Genomic DNA, 24,271 nt, shown 5'->3' on the forward strand with positions numbered 1-24,271 from the left:
CAGGCTGGACCAGGCCCTGTGCAAGATCTAGCAGTGTTGTCCCTGTTCACTGCAGGGCAGTTGGACTAAATGGCCTTTAGAGGTCTCTTCCAGCTCCAAGGATTCTATGACCCAACGCTGCATTTGTGTCTGTGGGGCACGACACAGCCCTGCTGACATCACACATGAGCTGCCTGATGCTAGGAAACCCACACATTCTGCACTGAGTTACTGACCCCAAAGCATGGGATCAGGACCAGCACTGAGTCTCCTGCCCTCACTCTCACCCACCGTGGATGAGAGCAGGAAAAGTGTTCGGTCCAAAGCTCAAGAAGCAACAGGCAGTGGGTGAGACCAGGTGTGCTGGTTGTTCAAGTTGGACTCGCTGGCCCAAAGACCTCATTATTGGTTACTATGATCCTGAATCGTGTTAGAAGCATGATGCTCCTCTACGTATCACGCAGTCCCCATTAATCAAGGGAAGCTGAAAGTGATCCTTTTACCTGGTTTGCAGAACTACTCTAAGAAGGTCAGGTGCTGTTCGTGGTCCTGCTGACACAATCTGCCTGCTTCTCTCCCCCAGAGAGAAGTTCCAATCAGCACATATCAAGGGCTACCCTGGGGAAAGCCCTGCAACCCTCTCACTCACATTTAGGCTCTTAGATAATGTAATCACTCTACCTACAAACACACATTGATGCCTTATAGGTCTTCTGTAAGTTAGATCCCAAAGACAGCACGTGGTGTCTTGGAATGACATCACATTGCCAAAGTACAGGTGATGAGACAAGAGGGTTACAGAAACATGGTGGACTTTTGCACCCTGTGCACTGTTTCCTATGTAATGTAGGAAACTGGGCTGGAAGAGGTCCTGAAAATGAGCTTAATGCACCTGTCACCTCTTGCTCAGCCCCAGCATAGCAGCACCTCTACCTGAATCAGTGCTCATCAGTGATAGTCTAACCTGTTACTGAATGAACCACGGAATGGTTGGGTTGAAAGGGACCTCAAGGATCATGAAGCTCCAACACCCCTGCCAGGCAGGGCCACAAACCTCAATGTTTAATACCAACCCAGGGCCTTGACTTGAGTTTCCCCATGTAGGCTGTGGGAGGGTCCAATGAAGCAATTTCTCTACCTCGGAGCTCCCCCTGGTGACTTATAATGGGGGATGCACTATTAGCAGAGATCCAGCAGTAAGGATGGGAAATAGGGGTTGCCCATCCAACCTGGCCTTGAACACCTCCGAGGACAAGGCATATATACACTAAGCAGGAACAGCTTAGGTCCAAGTCAGCACAGGAGCAACGGTATCTAATGGTATCTAGACACATTTTATTATGCAAGTTAATATAGATGGTGTCACTGACACAAATAAGGGCACTTGAGTGGCACACGGACAACAGAAAGAGCCTGTGCTGCTCAGGGTCTTCTCCAAAGCTTAACCTCAAATTCAACAAAATAAAAACCCATAAAATAATGGGATTTTAACATCCCAAGACTTCACCAGCTCTGGCTGCAGGTTAACCTGTGATTTCAGCTCACCTTAAAAACCCTTCCAGGCCATGAGAGCATGTTGGTGTCTAGGAAAACTCCATCACCAACTTCCCCCCATCTCCTCCTTTTTTATCCTCCCTATATTTGCTTCTTACTAGCACTGCTATTGAATGCTTAAACCCATGTTTTTGTTTTAATTAAACAGTAAAAAAAGCTGGGAAGCAGCCCTATAGGGGAGAAGAGAAAGATTTACATGGGCAAAAGCCTGCCATTGGGAGCCCTGCTGCACGAAAACCAACCAACTTGGATTAAAACCAACCTGAGCTTGCATGTAACCCAGGCCAAAGCTAAGAACACATTAAGCGTATCAGTAACTCGCACATAAATTCTTCCTTTTGGCTACTTGCAGAACCAAACTTCTTCCCAAATACTCCAGTTCAGAGGTGGCAAGTGAAAGAGTTTCCACTTTTCCTGGCTCCTTTGGTGCCAGCAATGCACAGCCAGTAGGGAGCTTCCCAAAGCTCAGCTCAGCCAGATGAAGCATTCAGGAGTGAGGTGAAAACAAAAAGAGTTTCCAGACTGAAAGTCCCCATGAGAATTTGGGCTCCTAGAGGCTCAGATTAGGAAGATGATGTCATCAGACACCATGATCTGGTTGTCATCTTGCATGTGGGCCAGTGCCACCTTCACTTCGGCAAGTGAGAAGGGCTCAGGGTTGTCGCGGTTGATGGACTCCATCACATTCTTCAGGCCCACGGATTGAGCATGGGAAGACTTGAAGACTTCCAGCAAGGCAGCCTTGAATGCTTTCAACCTGGATGAGAAATCACCTCCATCAGAGGCCAAGCTCAAGACCTTCCCCTCCCCCTTCTTAGCTAAGGACATCTCAGCCCACCCACCAGCCCCATCTCTGCCCCTGTCTGCATCCATCTCCAGCACCTCCTGCTGGCTGCAGTCATTACTGGAAACACAGCCCGCATCCAAGCAGCCCTCCACTGACCCAGCTGAGGACAAACATCCTCCTGCTGCTTCTCCAGCCCCCGCTCACCTTGGGTCAGTCAACTCTGGCTTCTTTGCTTCACCAGTGGACGAAGCTTCAGGTGTCTTGGGAGTATGTGCCTGGACTGGAAGAGGAAGAAAAACTGCTTCAGCCTGTTTCCTCACACAGCCAGAGAGCACAAGCAAAAGCAGGCGGACTCTTTGGATGGGGTGGGTGATGCCACTGAAAGCCCTGACTCACCTTCTGGCATCTCCTGCTCGGTGTCACTGAAGTCATAGGGGTCGTAGGACTCCTCGTCGCCCTCTGTGCGTGCCTTCTTCCTCCTGTGTGGGAGAAGAGGAGGTCAGCCCTGATTCACCAAAGGACAGACCTCAGGAGACACCCCTGGAAGTGTCTGGCCAGGACAAGACAGGGCAGCTGCAGCTTGTGGGTAAGCTCAGAACTCATCCACCACCACTCGGCCACAAACCTTGAAGTTTGGGAGCTTTTCCCAGAGGCTCCAGCATTACAAGTGTCACCCAAAAGACCCACAGGATTTAACTCAAGGATCTCCCCAAGGCCTGCCATGACTACCTTTGCTTCCTGCCCTCCTTCTGTGGCTGCGTCTCCTCCTCCTCCTCCTTCTCGCTCTCTGAGTCATCCTCCACCTGCTTTTTGCGCTTCTTCTCCTTTTCCAGCACCTGCACAAGACGTTGCATTCAAGGCCAGGCTGGATGTGGCTCTGGGCAGCTTGGTCTAGCAGCTGGCATCCCTGCACATAGCAGGATGTTGAATGGGACCCCACAACCTTTTCCCTCACCTTTTTGAAGTAGGCAAACTGCACCAGCTCCAAAGCTGCCTCCGCGTCCTGCAGATCAATTGTCTTGTTCATCCTGGCCTTAGCATGGGCTGTGGAGAGGCGGATCAATGTCTCCAGGGTACGGGCTGTGACCGGGGAAGTCTGGAGGGCAGAAAGATGGTGGTGAGACAATGGAGCCCATGAGACCATGCTGGACCCCCCACTGTAACATTCACACCAGCACCTGGTTCACCCCTGTTTGTTAACACCAAGAGCTCACATCCACAGCTCCAACCTCAACCACTCTGTGACTGAGGGAGGAAAACACCTGTAATGTGAAAAGAGGAGCACTGTGCCTCAGTTTCCCTCCTGGTGTGATCGGAGGGAAGAGGGAGCTCACCCTGGCAATGTCTGAGTCCATCTGGTTCTGGCTGCGCAGGCGTGAGTACTCCTCTGCTATGTAATCTGCTGACTCCTGGGTCAAGACAGGCTTGATCATTTTTGCCACGTGGATGTACTTCCTCATGAACTCCATGCTGACGATCTTCTCCCTGCAGGGGATGCACACATGCCCATGTCCTTGATGGGAACATCACAGGGATAAGCAGCACCCTCTACCAGCCAAATCCAAAGCATTTTAGCATCAGCTCATCACCATGGAAACCCCCAGAGAGCTTCATGGCACAAGGATAAGAGACTCACTTGCGGCGGTTGGGCCCATGCAGGAGGTCATCGTGTTTCTCATACACTTGGAGCTCCTGTTCCTCCTCCTGTGCAAAATCAGGGTCATCTGTAGCCAGCATCTCCACGGTGCTGCCCAGGGGCATGGCTGGGGAGGGAAGGGTTGCCAAGAACAGGACTTTAGCTTCTCACAGCCACCTACTGGCAGCACTCAGCAAAGCCATGGATAACTGGACCCAAAGAGCTGCTAACAAGCAAAAAGCCTGAAAAGCCTGGGGTTGTATCACAGCAAGAAGCCCACCCCCATCTACTACCCCATCACCTCAAAAAGCCCACCCCCATCTGCTACCCCACCACCCCAGCCAGAGCTATCCAGGACAAATGGGCAACAGCTACAGCGGAGAGATGGACGCTCTTTGCTTCAAGGTCACAGTTCATCAATGTTCAAGGTCCCACTGAGGACAAGGGAATGATAGAATCACAGAATGGCCTCGGTTGAAAAGAACCATAATGATCACCTTGTTTCAACCCCACCTGCTATAAGGTCCAGGCCAGGGACTTTACCCTTGCTTGAAGGGAAAGGAAAGCAACCACAGCCAAAGAAAACCTGCAACTCCTAGGCTTTATAGACAGCAAGAACTGCTCACCATCCCCATCCTGCTCATTGGGGTTGCGGTAGCGGTGCATTCGCAGGACGTGATCCGAGATCTCCCTGTCCTGCTCAGCATCCATCTGGTCCAGCATGATGAAGAGCAGGTCGAAGCGGGAGAGCAAGGAGTCCTGCAGGCCAATGTTCTCCATGGGCGTCTTGTATTGGTCATACTACAAGAGGTTGAAGAGGATTACAAGAGAATCTCATGGGTCACTTCTGGCTGCTAGGGAAGGTGGAAAGACCCTCTCAAGCCAGGCCTTCAAGGTAGATGCACAGGCAGCTGAACACCAAAGGCACCATGCTAAACACAGCCTGCTGAAGGAGTAAAGCCTCTTTTCTCCACTCAGAAAGATGAGCGTAGCTCTCATTTGCAAGCATGCAATTTCATCCTATTTTATGCCCCATCCTTGGGGGTGTTGAAGGCCATGTTGGACGGGGCCCCCACAACCTTCATGATACCCATCAGCAGCAACAGTTAACCAAGCAAACCAAGTCTTCCAGTGCCTCAGTTCCACTAAGAACCAAGACTGGGAGATCTTTTGGATTTTATCTTCATCAAGGACAGCTCCTACCAGCCCCCATATCGGGGGGGGAGCAGCAAAAAACAGCACTCACCCGGCCATAGACGGGGTTGGCAGCTGCCAGGACGCTGCAGCGGGAGTTGAGGCGAGCGTGGATGCCAGCCTTGGCGATGGTGACACGGCCCTGCTCCATCACCTCGTGGATGGCCGTGCGGTCAATGTCAGACATCTTGTCGAACTCATCGATGCAAACCACACCCCTGTCAGCCAACACCATGGCCCCTGCTTCCAGATGCCGTTCACCTGGGATGGGAGGGTGGAGAAAAGAAGGTCAATGTTGTTCTGCAGCCCCGAGTGTCTCCTGCTGTCTCCTTCCACTGCAGCAGCATCCCTGTGATGTCCACTTCAGGAGGAGGTTTTTCACCCAGAGGGTGGTGACGCACTGGAACAGGTTGCCCAAGGAGGCTGTGGATGCCCCATCCCTGCAGGCATTCAAGGCCAGGCTGGATGTGGCTCTGGGCAGCCAGGGCTGCTGGTTGGTGACCGTGCACATAGCAGGGGGTTGGAACCAGATGGTGATCGTGTTCCTTTTCAACCCAGACCATTCTATGATTCATTCTATGATTCTATGATCTCCCACTCAATTTGATGGCAGGAGAACAATGAAGGTGAGGAGTAAGCCTGCAATAAGAAATGACATGGGCTCCTGACTGCCCACCAGCCCCATATAAGGTACACCTGGTAGAACTAAAGACCACCATCCCCCAAAGGTGGAGAAAACACCCCCACCATCATTGCTTCAAAGCTTGTAACAAAGCAGGTCCCGTAATTGCCTCTACAAGAAGGACAAACAGTCCTGGACCTCGCAGAGTCCATCCCAAGGATTAACTACCATCCCTCCACCAGCTCCCACCAGGAACCAGCACATTCCTTACCAGTTTCTTGGTCAGTGGTGACAGCAGCAGTCAGACCAACACCAGAGGAGCCCCTGCCAGTCGTGCCAATGGCACGGGGAGCAGTGCTCAGCACATAGCGCAGCAGCTGGGATTTGGCGACAGAAGGGTCTCCTGAAAGAGAGAAGATTGTGTTTAGCAAACACCGCGTCAGCAGGGAAATGAACACACGTGACCAAGAATTGGGTTGTTCATCCTTCAGAGCAGAAGGCGAGTGTGTCACGTTCTCCATCATCCTGATGGGAAGAAGATGGAGCCAGGGTTTTTGAGACACATATGGTGACGAGAGGAGACGTGGATCATGGTAAGTTCCATTTGAACAGCCTCATCTCACTTCCCACAGCCTCAGCTGTCTCTGCCCTGCCTCTCCACACCTATCAGCAAGACGTTGATGTCTCCTCGGATGCGGCTCCCATTCTCCAGGACCTTCTCCACCCCTCCGAGCAGCATGCACAGAAGGGCCTTCTTGATGAACTCGTGCCCATGGATGCTGGGTGCCAGGGACCTCGCCAGCTGGTTAAAGATATCCTAAAGCAGAAAGAGGCAAAGCACAGCCCGTAAGAGGACCGAAAAACAAGGAGTTAATTCTTCACAAGCCCATTACAGCATCAGAAACTTATTGACAAAAAGTTATGTAGAAAATGTAGAGAAAGCAAGTGGAAAATCAAGGAAGGCGAGCTTAAAAATAAGACCCATGTAAATACCTTGGAGCGACTCTTACTGAACCTCTTGATCTTGGCCACATCAGTAGCAGAGTAGAGAGGCCGAGCATCTTTGCTCATCTGCTTGATATGGCAGGCAATGAGGATAGTCCTGGAAAAGCGACACAGCTACGATCATGTCTGTGAAGCTCACAGAGCTTTCAGGGTCATCACAACAACAGCAGGAGTTTCATAGAACCATAGAATGGTTTGGGTTGGAAAGGATCTTTAAGATCATCCAGTTCCAACCTCCTGCTACAGGCAGGGACACCTCCCTCGAGACCAGGTTGCTCACAGCCCCATCCAGCCTACCCTATATCTCATCTTAGAGGGATGGGACCCTGCTAAAAAGGAGTGGCAGGGCTGATGTTGTCCTTCAAGCCAACAGAAGGCTCACCTGAACGTCCCTGATGTGTAACCTCCTTTCTTTCCTGGCAGGCAACGATAAGTCCCGACCACTTGAACGCGATCTCCAGGCTTCACTTTGTCCACCAGATCATCATCCAGAATGACATCCACCGAGCGTGGCAGCTGCCCTGCTGGTGCCTTCTCAGGCATCTCCTGGATGGAGATGGTCTGATGGTCCTTGTAGACTGAGAGGCCAAACTCTGTCTCCAGGGGGTTATTCTCCTCATCCTTAAGGAAAAAGGCACAGCAATAAAGAGATTAGCAGCACTGGGAAGAGAACATCACCCAACACACACAAGAGCACTGCAAAGGGCTGATTTACCAGGAGTACCAGACCCTGGAGTTCATCAGCAATACAGCTCCCCCTGATCTAATGCTGTCAGCATCAAGCACTGCCACATTAGAGCCCTCCAAGCACTGCTCCCAGTGCAGGCAGCCCATGCAGAACAACGCATGTTCAGCACAGACATAGCTCAGGTCAAGCTTCCTCCATTCTCAAGCACAGGGCAATCCCTGCACACAATGGTCCACATACCCTCCAGACAGCAACCATGGGATGCTAGAATGGTTTGCATTGGAAGAAACCCTAAAGACAATCTAGTTTCAATTCCCTTGCCACATACAAACATGCCAACCACCAGCTGATCAGGTTGCCTGCTGAGCCAGCACATTCTCCACAGAGGAACCTGCAGATATTCCCCATATGAAGCCACTTCCCCTCACCTTTGTAGGGTAGACAGTACTGGAAGGGAAAGCATCCAGGGATGTCAAGTCTGTGTATCGGCGCTCAATAGTCTTCTTGGTAGCTGGGCAATAATGGACGCTCCGGACAACCTTGGGACGAATCAGAGAGCCTGGGTTTGGAAGAAAGAAGAGTTAGGAGCAGAAAAATCCCACTTGTTTGTCACAATGAAACCCCAAAAAGATATCCACTACAAGCACAGGACACAAGTGCTGGTAACCAGAGTGCCAAGGACTGTACAGCTCCCAACATTCAAGTCCCCCGTTAGCATCACTCCACTTGTCCTCCCATTGGTTCTGGAGGACTCCTGCTGTACAAAACACCCTGACCCTCTGCTCCTCACACCACCCAGCACCCCAACCTGCCCCCAGGCTCACACTTTGTCACGATGCCCTCCACACAAACGATGCAGCTCAGGAAGCAGGCGGTCAGTGTTCGCGGCGAGACATGCTTGGAACCAAAGCTGCCCTCCAGCCCAATGTAGAAGTCCTCATACTGCTTGGCATAGGTGGCATCAACAGAGGCAACAAAGTCCTTCAGAGCACGCTGGAAGGCAATGAGCTCCTCAAAGGCATTGCTCAAAAGCCTGCAACAGAGGGAGGTGATGGCTGAGAGCTGCATCTGGCTGGCAACCCCTTTTGCCATCCTCATAGGCAGCTCAAAGAAATCCCTTCTAGATGCCTCGGTGGGCTCTGAAAGAATATGAGAATCCCACATGTCATGGAAACCAAGAGCCAGAAGGTGAACAAACCCAATTACATCTGAAACACCCAACAGGGGATCGTTAAGGTTGGAAATACCTCTACAGTCACCCAGCCCAACTATAGCCCACCCCTCCATGCCCACTGTGCCCCTCAGTGCCACATCCCCATGGTTATGGAGCACCCCCATGGATGGTGACCCCACCACCTCCCTGGGCAGCTGCGCCACTGCATCACTGCCCTTCGTGATAAGAGATTGTTCCTAATATCCAACCCAAACCTCCACCTCGAGGCTGTCACATCTCACTGCCTACTTAAACCGTTTGCAAATCTGCTGCAAAAAGACCCCAGAACCCTAAAGCTGAGATGCCTCACACCATGCAAACACCTGCAGCTGGCTGCAATGACTCGAACAAACAGGATTTGCTCAATCAATGCACTGCAAGCTTAGAAGGGCTGGCTGGCACAGCAGCCCCCAGCAGCTCTCCCCCCTCCCCACGCACCGGCTGGCTCTTTTCTCGTTCCTCCTCCGCAGGTCGTTGATGTTGACCAGGAGCCGGTACTGGTTGTCGCTGATCATATCGCGCACTTTGCCGTGGTAAATTCCTTGATCTTCCTGCACACATAGATAACAACACAACCCTCAGTTTCGCATGAGTCGTGCAGAGCGATTTCCGCCCTTGGGGAATAAGCAGCCCCGGAGCCATGGCTCCGACTGGAGGATTCGGGGGGAAGCGATGAGCACCCCCGGTTGTAAGGGGAGGATGCAGCCCGCAAAGCACGCCGCTGCTCACCTCATCGTCCAGGAAATCCAGGTAATCGCGCTGCGCTTCCCGCAGCTCCGCATCGTCCAGCCCGTCCGCTGGGGCTGCCATGCTGCCAGGATGGGGTAGTAAACAGGCAAGGACCGGGTTGCTCTTGAAAGGGTCCTATAGATCCCCGGCAGCGCTCAGGACGCGACCCCAAACGCCGGCCCGGATGGCAGCAACCTCCACGCTCCTCCTTTGGCGCCAAAACCGAGCGCTTTCCCGCCACCGCGGGGGGAGTTCCGCTCCTCATTGGGCGGCGCCGCCGGGCGTCAGCCAATGGGAAGCAAAGGGGAAGTGGCGGGAGTTGACGCGCAGCAGCAACAGCCAATCGGAGCTGAGGAGGAGGAGGGAGGGGGTGGTGCGGAGGGCGGCAGTGCCCGCATGGGTTGGGGGCGGGGATGTGGCGTTTGGGATGTGAGGTCCCGGCTGAGCTTTGGGTGTCAGCAGCGGGATGAGGATCCTAATGAGTGTGTTTATCGCTAATTCTTATTACCGTTGGATTTGGGGTAGAACTAGAACCCCGTTTCAGGTTTCTTCAGGCTTCTTTCCTCCCCCCCCCCCAACCTCCTTGTGGCTGCAGATAGCAAAGCGGAGACTCCTCCGTATGGGCTAAGATCTTAGCAAGGAGAACGTAGATGGCCGTCCCATAAACTGTGGTAGGAACTGGTGTGTGTAAAACCAAAGGGAGTCCCAGCCCGCTGCTGATACGGAGCCGGCTGTGAACAAAAGGCAGCACGGTAACGAGAGTTAGGGCTAAAAATAACCGCCTGTTGTTATTCATGAGCCTGCCCTATAGCAACCGCCTCAGCACGGAGACCGCAGGGTGAATAATTCATTGCAACAGGTCGGGGAAGGCCGAGGGATGGAGGCAGCGAAGAGGCAGCTCTTCCTATGGGGATCCAGAAACTACAACGGGTGACATTAAACAGGAATCAGGCGCCTCAGTGCATGCAGAGCAAGGGCTGCAGTGGGAATCTCACCCACTCCAATGGTGGTGAAGCCTTCCTGTGCTCCTGCATCCAGTGCTCAGCTCCCCCAGTGCCTGCAGGATGCTGCTGTTGAGTCGCTCCCTTCTCCTGCTGCACAAAAAGCAAAACAGAGCAATGAATAATACCGCGTTTCCAGGGAGGTCCGAATAGCCCAAATATAGATGCCTGGTGGTTTCACGTTGCTATTTCTGTCTGCTCATCTGTTATGGAAGAAAGAAGGGGACGGACTCTTTAGCATGCTATAATGTTGGTGACCAACATCCCCCACCCCTATAATAGGGAGTTCTCATCCATTCTACCCCCGCAGCCGCCTGTTTGAGGGGTGGGGGACAAGCAGGGAGAGCCCAACCTCGGCCTGTCTGAGTTGGAACCTATTGGGAGCAATCTGCGGAGCAAACACAACCACACCTGGGGGTTTGCCTGGGAGGGAATGAAGCGGGTGATTCATTTCAGGGTGTAAAAGTACCCCAAGCGTAACAACGCAGCTGGGGGGAGGAGGCACGGAGCAGGTCACGGGGCAAGCAAACAAAAGCGATGCCCACACGAAGCTTGGATTGCAAAGCGCTCGCATAGATCATTAAGAGACGGAACTGCCATCCATCCCCCCCGAGCTCCACCGCACTTCCCGGCCGGTGGGGACAGCCCGGGGCGGGGTTATGCGCATGCGTGTAGTGCCCGGAGGCGGTGGCCGTGGGACACGGCGGTGCGGTGAGTGCGGGCGGCTGCGGGGACAGCGGGCTGCGGGGGGACAGGGAGGAGAAGCGCTCCGGGTCCTTATGCTCGTGTTCCCGTGGTGATGGTTTGGGGGTTTGGCTCCCCTGGGCTGTCTGCTGAGCGCGTTGGGTTTTCCTTATGAGAGCATCTCGCTTTGTAGGGAGGCTGCAGGTGCTTTTATTCCGCGCTGTGGGGTGGAGGGATGGTTGGACATGGGAGAGGACCGGAGTGCTGGTGCAGGTTGCACAGGGAGGTGGTGGTGCTCCGTCCCTGCAGGCAGCCAAGGTCAGGCTGGATGGGTTCTGAGCGCTGATGGAGCTGTGGGTGTCCCCTTGGCCTCGAAGGGTCCCTTTCCAACTCAGAGCATTCTATTCCATGCTGGAAGGGCGCTTAGCTGGGAGATCACTGCATGGCTGGCAACCTGAAGGGCTGAGGATGAGGACGTGGGTGACTGTGCGATGCTGCAGTCACGGAAAGGTCATGAGAAAGGACGTTTGGATGCCCTGCGGGAGAGGAATGCGGGCTGCGGGGCTGTTTGTGCTCGCTGCTGGGGCAGGGAGGGGACGGCGAGCTGCCAAGTGCACCGCTCAGCTCAGCTCGGCTCGGAGGGGTGCAGCGTATCACAAACAGTTCCTAGAAGCACGGCCCTGCCGAACCCAACCGCACGGCTTTGCACATTTCCTCCCACAAAAGGTGTTGTTTAACGGCCCCGGGCCTGTGGGATTGCTGATTGTATGTGTTTACGTTGAAGCTGTGCCTGAAGCCAAGGAGATGGTTGTGGCATTCCATGCACGAAAGGCTGAGCAGCAAACCCAAAGCTCAGAAAGAGAGCGTGTTGTCCTGGAAGCTGTAATTTATGGGGCTGCATAAGATCTGGTGGCCATACCTGGTGTCCTCCAGGCATATATGCTTTAATCTTCCCCCCCAGCAAATCCATAGCATCCCACGTTTGCAGGGGGAAATCAGCCATCTACTCCCATAGCTCTGTGTGCAGCTGAAGGGCAGCTCTGCTCACCTCAAAGGGTGGGGATACGGACTTGCAGTGCATGGAGGGCAGCAGCTCCCAGCTCCAGGGCTGGCACACAGCTGCACGCTCTGCCTGCTGCCTCCCTCCCCTCTCTCCCTGCTCGCAGCAGCCACACGTGATGGATGGGCATATTTTTCTGATGACCCAAGCCTGAAAATCTGCAGCCTTCAAAATGGTTTTTGGGCATCAGGCTTTTTGGTGGGTAACGGCTTGTTTGGAGGAAAGCTGAGCAGCCTCAGCTTGGAGGCTCTGAGATGTCTTCCAGCAATGCTTTTAGGGCAATGAGGGCCCAGGGATGCTGCGTGCACACCGATGGGAGGGAAGGATGCTGCACAGACATCATGGGAGGAGATGTGGGTTGTGAAAGCAAGACGTGGTTGAAACAAATCCAAATTCCCTTTTCAGCTTGTGAGGAGGAAAAAAAAAATGGGCATTTCTGTGGCACCATTCAGCTCAATCCAGTGCTGGCGTGTGAAGCGGGTCAGGTCAGCCACCCCACTCCATCACTGCATGACTGAATGACGGCTTGCTGGCTGGGTATGGCTGCCTGCATGCCTCAACCCTGTTTGCTCCAAAGCAAGGTGGAGTGACTCGAATTGCATGTGGGTGGCTGCAACAAAACTGTGCTAGGAGTGTGCAAACAACCTGGCAGGCACAGGTCATTGATGGGGAGTAGGCTTTGCTCTTGTTTCTGTGCTGGTGAGCCCGAAGCAAGTCAGGTCAGGGTGCTCCACCTGGTGGGTGCAGGCTGCTCTCTGGTATCTCACACCTATCTGAAAGCTTTTGGGTGTGTGTGTGTGGGGAGGGAGGGGGTTAGAAACTGGTGAGCAAATCTAGAAAGGGCAAAGAGCAAAGGTAAGTGGAAGTGTATAGTGGGTAGAAGTGGAAGATCTTCTACTCTGCCCTGGGGAGGCCACATCTGGAGCACTGTGTCCATTTCTGGGCTCCTCAGTTCAAGACAGACAGGGAACTGCTGGAGTGGGTCCATTGGAGGACCACAAAGATGATGAGGGACCTGGAGCATCTCCTATATGAGGAACAGTTGAGAGCCCTGGGGCTGTGCAGTTTAGAGAAGATTAAAGGGGGATCTCATCAATGATTATCAATATCTAAAGTGTGGGAGCCAAGTTCATGGGGCCAGGCTCTTTTCAGCGGTACCCAGTGACGGAACAAGGAGCAATGGGCACAAACTGGGACATAGGGTGTTCCATACAGGCGTGTAGAAACCCAACTTTATTGTGTGGGTGACCAGGCACTGGCATAGGCTGCCCAGAGAGGTGGGGGAAGTCTCCAGTGAATCATAGAATCATTAAGGTTGATGATCTCTAAGGTCCCTAAGTCAACTGTCAGCCCATCCCCACCACGCCTGCTGACTCCATCCTTCAGTGCCACAGCTCCACTGTTCCTCAACACCTCCAGGGATGGTGACTCCACCATCACATCATGAAGGGACCTGGTTTAGTGAGTGGACTTGGTAGGTCTGGCTGGTGGTTGGACTTGGTGGTGGGGGCCTTGTGAGATCCAAGCTGGAGCACTGCGTACAGCTCTGGACCCCAACACAAGGACAAGGAGCTGTTGGAGCATATCTAGAGGAGGCCGTGAAGGTGCTCAGAGAGTAGAGCATCTTTCCTATGGAGACAAGCTGAGAGCTGGGTATATTCAGTCTGGAGAAGTCTTTGGGGAGTTCTCATTGTGGCCTTCCAATACCTAAAGGGGGAAGGTGGAAAGGACTCTGTCAGAAAGCGTAGTGATAGACCCAGGGGTAATGGCCTTAAACTAAAAGTGGGGTGACTTAGATTGGATGTAAACCATCTTGTGATTCCATAACTTGATGATCTTGAAGGTATTTTCCAGCCTTAATGGTTCTGTGATTCTATATCACCTGTTTCCTTCCGAAGCATCCTGACCCACGAAGAGTCCTTGTTGGCTGAGCACTTATAATACAACTATTGGGCTGTTGTGGGTGTAACTGGGCACATAAATGTGCTGAGAGGATGCAGAATTGCTGCTCTGAGCCGTTCTAGGATCTCCATTTCCCATCTCTGGTGGGACCTTTCCAAAACAGCAACCTGTGATGCACCTGATGGGCTCTTGCACAGCTCACAGAAGAGTGGAATTCAGGAATTAGTTGTTACTTTCTATGCAACTTTGTATGCAACCGCTTTCCTTTATAAATGCAGAGCATTTGTTCAAGTCTTCCCCAGGGTTCAGTTCTGCAGTGCCTTCTGCTTTGTTTCCCAGGCATTGCTGCCTGTCTGGAAGCAGATGTGCATGTGTAAAGCCCCATGCCTGTGCAGCACCCTGCGAGCCAATACACTGAGCTGCTACAGGCTGACTTACAGAGTTAACACTGAAGCTGGGCTGGTGGGAAAAATCAGCCATACCCTGCAGGAAATCTTCTCATTCAAACCCTTCCATTAGACTGTGACCAAAAGCAAAAGAGCTGGGAAAAAAGCTCTGGTTTCCAATTACTTCTGAAGAAAGGGAGAGGAAAAACTGGAACGGGATCGTTCCTCCTCTGGGCCACGGTTTGCATTGTGACTGCCATGATCCCGCCTGGCCACCGTCCACCCCTCCTGGCAGCTCCATCCCTGAACAAACGATACTTGGTTGCCGTTAATTGGGAGCAGCCAAAAGAAGTGAATCCCCCGGAGATGGGGGTGAGGAGGGGATGGCAGCGAGGCGCCCTGCTGATGAATGTGGCTTTCAGCTGCTCCGACACCCCCGCGGGAGGGAAAGAATAGGGGCTCTGTGCACGCAAAACAGCCAGTGCTGACCTTGGGGTTTCTCTCTCTTTTTGTTATTATTCCCCTTCTCGCTCCCTTTTCTCTAATTGCTCGTTGCTTTGTCTATCACATGATCGCTGGAAATTGCCAACTTGTTCTCGCTCCTCGGTGTCACAAGTTTGGTTTAAAATAAGCCTGCCCGGATTCCTGATTTACTCACTGTTTGTCTGAGCACCGCATGCGTTTCTTGTGATTTCCGACTGTTAGCTTGAAAACGTCTGCCCCCCCCCTTCCTTCTGCATGTTAAAACCTGGTGTTTCCCAGCTGGGAAGAATCTCTGCTCTCAGTTCAGTGCCCAGCCTTCCCTTAGCTCTGCTCAAGGGTGATGCTTGTTGTGTCCAAGATGAGACTGTGGCAAAATCCTGGGGTGCAAGCCAGAGCCAGCCTATGCCTGGTACAGATGCTGCTGTCCCTCTCATATGTTCATCAGCATGCAAAGCAGGCATGCCAGGGGTAGTGGAAAACACAGCTTGCCCCTTGCATCCATCTGCATCCTTGCATCCTGCTCTTTGTGCAATCCGGGCTATGTCTAAGTGGTTTTCCAGTTTCTGATGTCCTGGTGTCAGCATGAGTGTTTGTCTGTCTCCTCTGTCGTTTGGGGAACTCTGGGAGCCCTGCACCTTGTCCTCATGAGCCCCAGCACTGATTTTTGGTACCTATGCACCTTCCTGGAGGGTTTTGCAGCATTGTGCTGGGATCAGTTGAGGTGAAGATATAAGGAAGAAGCTGTCAACAATAAGGATGGTGAGGCACTGGCACAGGTTGCCCAGAGAGGTGGTGGTGCCCCATCCCTGCAGACAGCCAGGGTCAGGCTGGATGTGCTCTGAGCACTGATGGAGCTGTGGGTGTCCCTGTTCAGTGGGCCTAGAGGTCTCCTTAAAGGTCTCTTCCAATTTGGACTGTTCAAATCCTTCCTAAATTTTGGCACCTATCTCCTGGGAATGCACAAGCCACTGAATGAAGCATGTGTCCTGTCATAGCTCTGCCCCCTTAGGAGAGAAATAAAGAGAATCTGCCAATGTCAAACCCTCAGTGAGGGCCCTGCATTCAGCCTCCTACATCTTTGACACTAAATCCCCCCATTTTAGGAACCAACTTCCCTTCCAGCTCTTGTAAGGCAGCTCCAGCGGACACAGCAGCCACCTTCTCTGTGGCAAAGGAAATAAAAACAACAGCCCTGAGAGATGCTAACGAAGAAAGCCTGGAAAGCACAAGGAAAAAGAACTGGCTGGAAAATGCAGTAATGTCAGTTATGACAGCCCCCATCCGCAAGAGCAAGGAAGTAAAGTGAAAATGCTTTGTCTGTTATCAGGGTTGTGAGGGGAAGCAGGACATGCAAGCCAGTGCAGAGTCTGCTCAGTCTTGGCTCTTTGTGCTATCTCACCCTGGGACCGTTTGTCAGCTCCCATCTCTGCTTTCACTTCCTCTTGATTGTTAACTCATTGGAGTTGGAAGGGACCTTTAAAGGCCATATGGTCCCACTCCTTGCAATGAACAGGGATGCCTACAGCTCCATCAGGTGCTCAGAGGCCTGTCCAGCCTGACCTTGGGTGCCCACAGGGCTGGGGCACTCAGCACTCCGTTCCACTGCTTCACTATCCTTATTGTAAAACACAACCTTCTTATATCCAGTCTAGCTCTCTCCTGAACTGTTAAATCTCTCCTGACTGCTTCTTGCACCCCCTTACTGGCAACTAGCCCTAAACGTGCCCCATGAGACTGCCAAGGAGGTGGGGACTAAAGGCAGGATGTCATGTTTCTGTGTCTATCTAATCTAGGCTGAACCACAGAGACATCTTCCTCTATGCTGAATTCAGGTCTGCCAAGTCAAGAAAAGCCCTTTGTTTCTACAGGCAGGGTCTGCATCTCAGTATCACCATAGAATCAAGGAGGTTCTTCTCCCCGTGCATTCCCATTAACGTTTCCTCTCTCTCCCCTCCCTGCAGGGCACAAGGACGACGTATCCCCATGATGACGGCCATCTTGGAGCGCCTCAGCACGCTGTCCCTCAGCGGGCCACAGCTCAGCCGCCTGCCCCGCCTGCTGGAAGATGGCTTCCCCAAGATGCCGTGCACCGTCCCAGAGGGAGAGGTGCCACAGCTCTTCCGTGAGCCGTACATCCACGCCGGGTACCGTCCCACCGGGCAGGATTGGCGCTACTACTTCCTCAGCCTCTTCCAGAAGCACAACGAGGTGGTCAACGTCTGGACTCATCTCCTGGCGGCTCTGGCTGTGCTGCTGAGGTTCAAGGCGTTTGTGGAGGGCGAGCAGCTAGCCCTGGATGCGTGGTCTCTGCCTTTGCTCATCTTCGTCCTCTCCTCCGTCACCTACCTGACCTGCAGCCTCCTGGCCCACCTGCTGCAGTCCAAGTCAGAGCTGTACCACTACACTTTCTACTTTGTGGACTATGTCGGAGTCAGCACCTACCAGTACGGTAGTGCCTTGGCTCACTTCTACTACAGCTCCGACCAAGCGTGGTATGACAAATTCTGGCTTTTCTTCCTCCCGGCAGCTGCTTTCTGTGGCTGGCTGTCGTGTGCTGGCTGCTGCTATGCCAAATACCGCTACCGACGGCCTTACCCCATCATGAGGAAAATGTGCCAGGTGATCCCAGCCGGGCTGGCCTTCATCTTGGATATCAGTCCTGTCGCTCACCGAGTGGTCGTGTGTCACCTGGGGGGCTGTGAGGAAGATGCTGCTTGGTACCACACGTACCAGATACTGTTTTTCCTTATCAGTGCTTATTTCTTCTCCTGCCCAGTTCCCGAGAAGTACTTCCCTGGCTCTTGTGATATCGTCGGCCATGCCCACCAGATCTTCCACACCTTCCTGGCTATCTGCACCCTATCGCAGCTGGAGGCCATTTGTTTGGATTACAAGAACAGGCAGGAGATTTTCCTGAAAAGACACGGGCCTTTCTCCATCTATCTCTCCTGCGTCTCTTTTTTTGGCTTGGTGGCCTGCAGTGCCATCACAGCTTACATCCTGCGATGCAGGATCAAGGCCATCCTGGCTAAAAAGGACTCCTGAGAATGGTGAAGGTGATGGGCATGACACCACACGGAAGGAAAACAGTAATAATCAAGAAAAGGGGCATAGCATGTTAGAGGCATAACTGGCTTATTTGCCTAACACACTGTGACTAACCTGGACCTTGGACTGGGGTGGAGGGCTGGACACTTCATGCTGGATGCATTCTCACAGCAGGAGCTGCCTTCTGCCATGCAGGGGGACATGGGGTGTTTTAAGCCACAAAAGTCACTTAACCAAGGATACTGGAATAGGCAGAGGTTCCTTGTTCTTTCTAGTAAGCCTGTGGGAGATACCTCACTGAATGTGAAGGTTGGTAGCCTGAGGGCTGTGCAACTGCAGAAGGGTTTTCTAGGGCGCACAGCACAGTAGAGAGCCCACCACGAGGCCTCTGGGTGGACATGATGACATCTTTGGGTTTTGCCATTTCTGCTGGCTGAGGAGAGACTTGCTAACATCAAAGGCAGTTGTAAGGTTCTAGGGTTCACTTGCAAGGGTGTGTGTTACAGTGGCTGAACTAATCCTTTTCCAGCTCCAGCTCGGCTAAATCAGATTTTATCTATGATCCCCTGAAGTATCTCAACAGCAGGTTGCTGAGCTGACATCAACAAAGCATGCTCACAGACCTGGAGTCCTCTAGAATCAACTGGAACCGAACCATGTCTGCCAGGCACTGTTGTGGTCCAGCCACCCCTGACGTGGTTGGGGATGTTAGGTCATCTGTATCTTTTCTTTCTGCACATGCACCATCTGCGGTGGAACTGCTTAGCAAAGCTAAGCAGGCTGTCCCAACTCTTCAAAGGCTCCTGCCTTCCATTTTAAATGCTCACTTGCCTTTGAGGACTTGGCCCGTTACAGGTTGGAGCTGATTTCCATAGCTTTTCTCAGGAGTGGTAGTAGAGCTTGAGCACCCCTGCAGCCATCAGCATTCAAGGTGCTGGCACTGGGAGGGGAAATATATTTGTTGAGAGAAGTGCCTCTTTTTCTGCCTGTGTGTTCATACATTCCTGCAAAGACTGATCCCAAATCATCTGCCATGGGAGTCTGACTGGCCTCCAATTCTGACCATGCAGTGCAGAACTAACTTGAATGTGACCTCTCTGGTATGGGAAAGCCAGTGGGCCCTGGGCCTTCTAGGGCTCCTGGGGTGGTCATGGCCAAAAGATGATGAAAGTGAAGTGGATGTGAAGTCTTTATTCCCTTCTTAATGGTTCTTTTCAGGATGCCAAGAAATCCTTGGTGGGCCTTGTGGGAAAGATGGCCATGAATCTGCAGGGTTGCTTTCTCTGACCTATGGGGCTTTGAATCTGGCATGTTTTTATCGGCATTAGATGAAGGTAGAACGGCAAAAGGCAGGAGCAGGTTGACAGAATTAAGGTCTTTTGTAACCTTGGAAAGGGTTTGTCCTTGGAACTTGGAGGTTCTTGTGTGGAGTGGCAAATAAGGTGGTCAGGGACACTTGGTGTTTTTGGGTTACTTCTATCCAAAGAGTAGGAAGTATTGTTTTACGGTGTCCTCAGCTAGATGAATCTCTTCTGTAATTGCTGGAGGGGTATTTGAGGTATGGAGCCATACTGTGGCACTGAAGTTGGTAGCACTTACAGGACTAGATGCTCTGAGCCCATACAGATAGATTCCATTCAGACTACGTGCCTTCTGTTGAACGTACTGCTCTCTTTTCATAGTTAACTTTGAGTCCTTCCAACTGTGTTCTTACAGAAGACCTGAAGCCTCAAATGCCATGACACCTATACCATGATATATAAAATCTTCTCTGAAAGCAAGGAAGGTGTGGATCTATAACAGCCAGAGATCTGTCTTGCAGAATCCAAGGGCAGGCAAATGAATGGTGGTTGCTGGTACCGAGCAGGAAGACATTAAGGTTGGGGATATGATTTGTCAAGACAAGCACTGATTTCTGCACTTGATCTGGTTTTTAACTATTGAGATGTGTTTGTGTGTGTGCATGCATGCCTGATTTAATAGCCAGAAAGGTTTTGCCTTTGGCTTTTTTATCTACAGAGCCTCTTAGCTGGGTCAAGATTAGCTTGAAGGAAGTAAGGCCATGCTGCTGGAGGAGCATGGGGGCCAGACAACAACATCTCTGAGAACTCACCTATTATTAAGGTACCTTGCAGCAAGACAAAAAAGAGGTTTTGTGCACAAACCTGAAACTGGCCTAATTGATAAATTAAGTGCAAAGGATGAGGAGAGCAATTTTTGATTACAAGAGAAGAAATCACAGGAGAAATTTGGAGAAGTCATCTAGTCCCCCCCTTTCCCATCACCATAGGCTTTCCTTGTTCACATCTATCCCATCTTAAGAGCACTTAGAAATTGTTAATGACTTCATTTTATTGGCCTACACCTCCTCACACTGCGTCTTTTGCACAGAGGTTTATCTGACTATGGAGCAAGAAAATGGTTGGGAGATGGACCTGCAGAAAACCAATCCTACTGAAAAAATGTCAGTCATTTTTCTCCTGGTTTTAACTTCCAGCCAGCTTACTTGGCCAGCAGCGCTGCCTGCACATGTGGGTCTCTTCTCAGTTTGGGATTAGACTTCCAGTGGGAGCGGTGCTGCTTCTCACAGCCAAATTTGCTGTGCTTTTTGTGGTAGATAACAGAGAATAAGCCAGTTACAGGCTGGTCCACAGTTTTGTTCTGAACTAAAATGGAAGGAGTGAGCATCGCTGCTAACAGCATACTGTGCTGTTAGCACTTAGTAATACTGGTATCAAAAGACAGGGGACACCCAGGTGTTGGCTTCTCTAAGGCTGTGAAAATACATGACGTCCTGCCCTTGGCTAAAGAAGGATGGTTACAGTAATGCTGTCCAGTTCACCGCAGAGTAGGAGGTGCTTCATGAATTTCCCGAGGTATTTCTGGTCAAATGTCATCTCCGTGCTACAGCAGAAATGGAACTTCTCCTTCTGAATCAGCTGTTGCGTGACGGCAGTGGTGTTTCTGCATGTCCTCAAATGAAGCCGCTCACGTGCCCGCATGGCCCTGCACTCAGACCTGGAGCTGACTTCCTCATTACTATGATGGGTCAATTTTGCAGGCAGCTGCCACCCAGATTGCTGCTGCTGTGAGGGTGCACCCTTGGTGTCCGAAGGGACTTGTCTACACTGGAACTTCCTCTGTCTCTGCCTCCATCCTCCTCCTCTTCCTCCAGCAAAGAGGTTCCTTCACCCAAGGACTTATGCCTTACTCACCTGGCTGCCTACCTGAGCAAACTCAACATGCTGAGCACTTTGCTCCACCTCAAGAGGGAAGGGACTGGGAAGTGGCTGCCAATGCCCTCCTAAGAACCGTGCTGTTGATCTAGAGGAGACCAGAGCTGCTGAGACAGTAAAAGTGCAGCTGTGTTAAACTGAGAGCCTGACAGGATCTTTTCCTCTGGGCCCGCTGCTTGGAGCACGGCTTCGTCCATCCTGGTGCTCCTTTGAGGAGGCATGGCTGGGCTGGGTGTCCTGGTGGCAGGGAGTTGAGCACTTTTTGGATCCTGAAGGCCCTCACCCTCAAGATTATCTCCAGTCCTACAATAGTACTGTAGCAGATCTCACAACCTGGATCTGCACAGGTCAGCTGAGAAGTCATCCCAATGTGCCTTATGCTGTTACCTCCTGGGATTTATACCGAAGGAACCAGGGTCAACCTCTGTTATCTTCTGGTCCGTGGTTGTTTTTAATGGGACAGGATTTCCCCGGTGTATGGAACAGAAAGGGGGAGGGTGGAGAGAGTTACCTTAAACTTGCCTTAAACTCGGATTTTTGCCTAGTGATTTGTGTAGCAGGGCAAGGACGGGTTCCTCATGTGCCTTGCAGTTGACATTTTTTACTGACAAGATTATTTTTAAGCACTGTTTGTTACTAAACAGAACAAAAGAGTTTGTATTATTTTTCTTCCCCTGGGAAGTAGAGAAGGGTACGGGTGTTAGATATTAACCATCCCCTTCCCACCTCCCACCTGCTGACTTTGTATTGTTGAAAACATCGGTAATATTTTAAGCTTTGTACTGTACTGATCATTATTTAAAAACCTTTAGTGAAAAAAAACAACAACGAACTATGAAAGTAAAATGACTGGTGTGGTGTGAAGTTCCCGAATGCACAAATACAGAAGGCTATGAATCATTAGGAAGGAAGCTTGGCCTTACAGTAGGAGTAGACAGTAATCAACAATGGGATGTGGTTTCAGCTGTGTATTTCAAAGCACCTTCCAGGTTTCGTAGTAACTGTGATAGTCAACTATGTTATCATGGTTCAAATCCCTTGCTAAGAGTCCATCTTAACCTTTAGGGTTTTTTCTTCCCCAGTATCTGAAGGCTGCTATACATTCTTTCTCAGCCTTCTCCAGGTTGAACACTGTCAGCTCTCAGCCAGTCTCTGTAGCAGAGGGATCCCAGCCTCTGAGCATCCTCATGGCTCCAACAGCTCCAGGCCCTTTGCTTGTCAGCTCTGTACATTACTCCCTCACTGGGCTGTTGGTAACTCTCTCAACTCCCATCATTCCTGATTTAAAGCTCAGTAGGATCACGCGTCATACGCAAAGCAGGGCCTCTGTACTATTGTGCTTCCACCCAGCAGAGGGCGAGATGCCTTCACCTCCGTGGCTGCAGAGTGCCACGAAAGCACAGCCTCCAGGCTCTGCTGGAGCTCTGCAAGACAGGCTTAGGAAAAAATGCTCCCACTCAAGCAGGCGTGCAGCCAGCTCTGCAAAGAGATGCATTTCCGAGCCAGGGATGTGCTTTGCAAACGTCTCGCCCTCTGAGTAAGTGACAGGGGTTTTGCCAGACGAGTTAGGCCAAGGTTTTCTGTTTCCATGAAGTAAAAACTGAAGAAGAACGGAACAAAAATACCAAAACAAGGCTGTTAACCTTTTTAACAAGAAACAAAAATAGAGGCTTGTGGTATGCTGCTTGGCAATGCTGCTTTAGGAAACACGCTTCCTACAAGCCTTTTGCTATGTGATTTTACACATACGACTACTCGATGGCTGGAAAGCTAGAGACAGTTATTAGAGGGAACAGTTATAAAGAGGGAACGGGCGTATCCTAAGCAGATGAAGTGAAATGCAAAAAATACAAGAGCTTCCATGTCAGAGGAACAAAGCATTTTGATCTGCTCCCTTCACATGTCACAGAGCAGAGAATGAGAGAGAAGGTGTGATCCCAAGCACTCATTATATATATGAGTTACTTTAGAAAGTTCTTTTACCCCAAGGCAACCTTTGCCTGGTTTTATCCTTGCAGATCTCTGGGAACATGAGGCAGAGCCTTAGCAAGCAGCTCCAAATGAGATATTTCCTTCTTTCTTTTGTTAAGCAGCTGTTGATGCTGGGCTCTGCAAGTAGGTCAGGGAAAGAATGCTTCCCCATGTTGCCTGCTGCTCCTGCTGACTCCAGAGAGAGAAGTGGAGCCCCAGTGTGAAAATGAGGATTGAGCATACCTGAAGCATAAAGGATTAAGCCACCAGCTGGGTCTTAAACTCTGCAGCTGTCCCCAGTGATAGCTTATTTATCCCAACGTTGTTTGCTTTGTTCAGGTGGAAGGTAAGATCTACTCTCAGTCAAAAGCAGTTCCTCTGGCTGTGAAGCGAAGAGCACTAAGCTCGTTCTCAAGCTGCACCCTACCATACCTTTATCAAATGTTTGTCCACTGGAGCTGGAGGGGTAGATGGTGTGTGGAAGAAAGGAACAATCCAAGTGTGCAATGGTACAAGTGCTGGATACGACAACAAAGCGGTGTAGAAAGCACTGTGGGAGAGCAGACTGATTTATGAATCCCTGATCTTACCAGGCTTGGGAGTATCACGTTTCAGCCTCCTATCAGCAAGCCTGGGCTTCAAAGTGTTTTTTAACAAACCCTTTGTAAGTAGTCCTTGGATCCCTCGGAGCACAGATAGGGCATACTGAAACATCGACTATTCCTGTAGCATGGGGATTCACAGGTTGGGCTTTTTGTTGCTATGCATGACAGTGGTGTAGATACACATAACAGCACAGCCTTTTCTCCAACATACATGAGCTTTAAGCAGAGAAGAGCTAGCAGATCTCCATACAGGAAACACTGATCCTTCTGCTTTTCAGGAGGAGCTGTAGAGATGCAAGCCTTGTCTTAACCTTGCCAAGACTGATTTGCACATACAGAATGAGTGATGCCCCTTTCTGCCATGGCCTTCCCAAATCATACTTCCTTCATCCCCATCTGCCTTCAAACACTCAAGAGGAACTGAAGTGTTCTGATCCAGTCCCTGCTCACATACCAGTACCTCCTCACTGTCTGCTTGCTGCCTTTCA

The 24,271-nt window shown here is 51.3% G+C and overlaps 2 protein-coding genes across 4 annotated transcripts; one reads left to right on the forward strand and one right to left on the reverse strand.

The window, feature by feature from the left end:
• Positions 1-1,295: 1,295 nt before the first annotated feature.
• MCM3 (minichromosome maintenance complex component 3) lies at positions 1,296-9,642 on the reverse strand. Of its 2 annotated transcripts, XM_072332129.1 has the most exons (17): positions 9,408-9,642; positions 9,117-9,229; positions 8,290-8,498; positions 7,894-8,024; positions 7,160-7,398; positions 6,766-6,874; positions 6,436-6,589; positions 6,044-6,175; positions 5,203-5,411; positions 4,583-4,757; positions 3,957-4,083; positions 3,655-3,805; positions 3,276-3,416; positions 3,050-3,156; positions 2,717-2,799; positions 2,525-2,600; positions 1,296-2,290 (listed from the first exon to the last, which is right to left on the reverse strand). In XM_072332129.1, the coding sequence occupies exons 1-17, from the start codon at positions 9,486-9,488 to the stop codon at positions 2,092-2,094; spliced, it is 2,436 nt and encodes an 811-aa protein (XP_072188230.1). In that variant the 5' UTR covers positions 9,489-9,642; the 3' UTR covers positions 1,296-2,091. The 2 variants fall into 2 exon arrangements, with proteins under 2 accessions (XP_072188230.1, XP_072188232.1); XM_072332131.1 differs by lacking the exon at positions 9,117-9,229 and having other exon boundaries at positions 9,408-9,599.
• A 1,285-nt stretch (positions 9,643-10,927) lies between these two features.
• PAQR8 (progestin and adipoQ receptor family member 8) lies at positions 10,928-22,066 on the forward strand. Of its 2 annotated transcripts, none has more exons than XM_072331750.1 (2): positions 10,928-11,119; positions 16,885-22,066. In XM_072331750.1, the coding sequence occupies exon 2, from the start codon at positions 16,907-16,909 to the stop codon at positions 17,966-17,968; it is 1,062 nt and encodes a 353-aa protein (XP_072187851.1). In that variant the 5' UTR covers positions 10,928-11,119; positions 16,885-16,906; the 3' UTR covers positions 17,969-22,066. The 2 variants fall into 2 exon arrangements, with proteins under 2 accessions (XP_072187851.1, XP_072187852.1); XM_072331751.1 differs by lacking the exon at positions 10,928-11,119 and adding an exon at positions 11,150-11,210.
• The last annotated feature ends 2,205 nt before the right edge of the window (positions 22,067-24,271 follow it).

This window comes from Excalfactoria chinensis, chromosome 3, assembly GCF_039878825.1.
Source record: "Excalfactoria chinensis isolate bCotChi1 chromosome 3, bCotChi1.hap2, whole genome shotgun sequence".
NCBI classification, from domain to species: Eukaryota; Metazoa; Chordata; class Aves; order Galliformes; family Phasianidae; genus Excalfactoria; species Excalfactoria chinensis.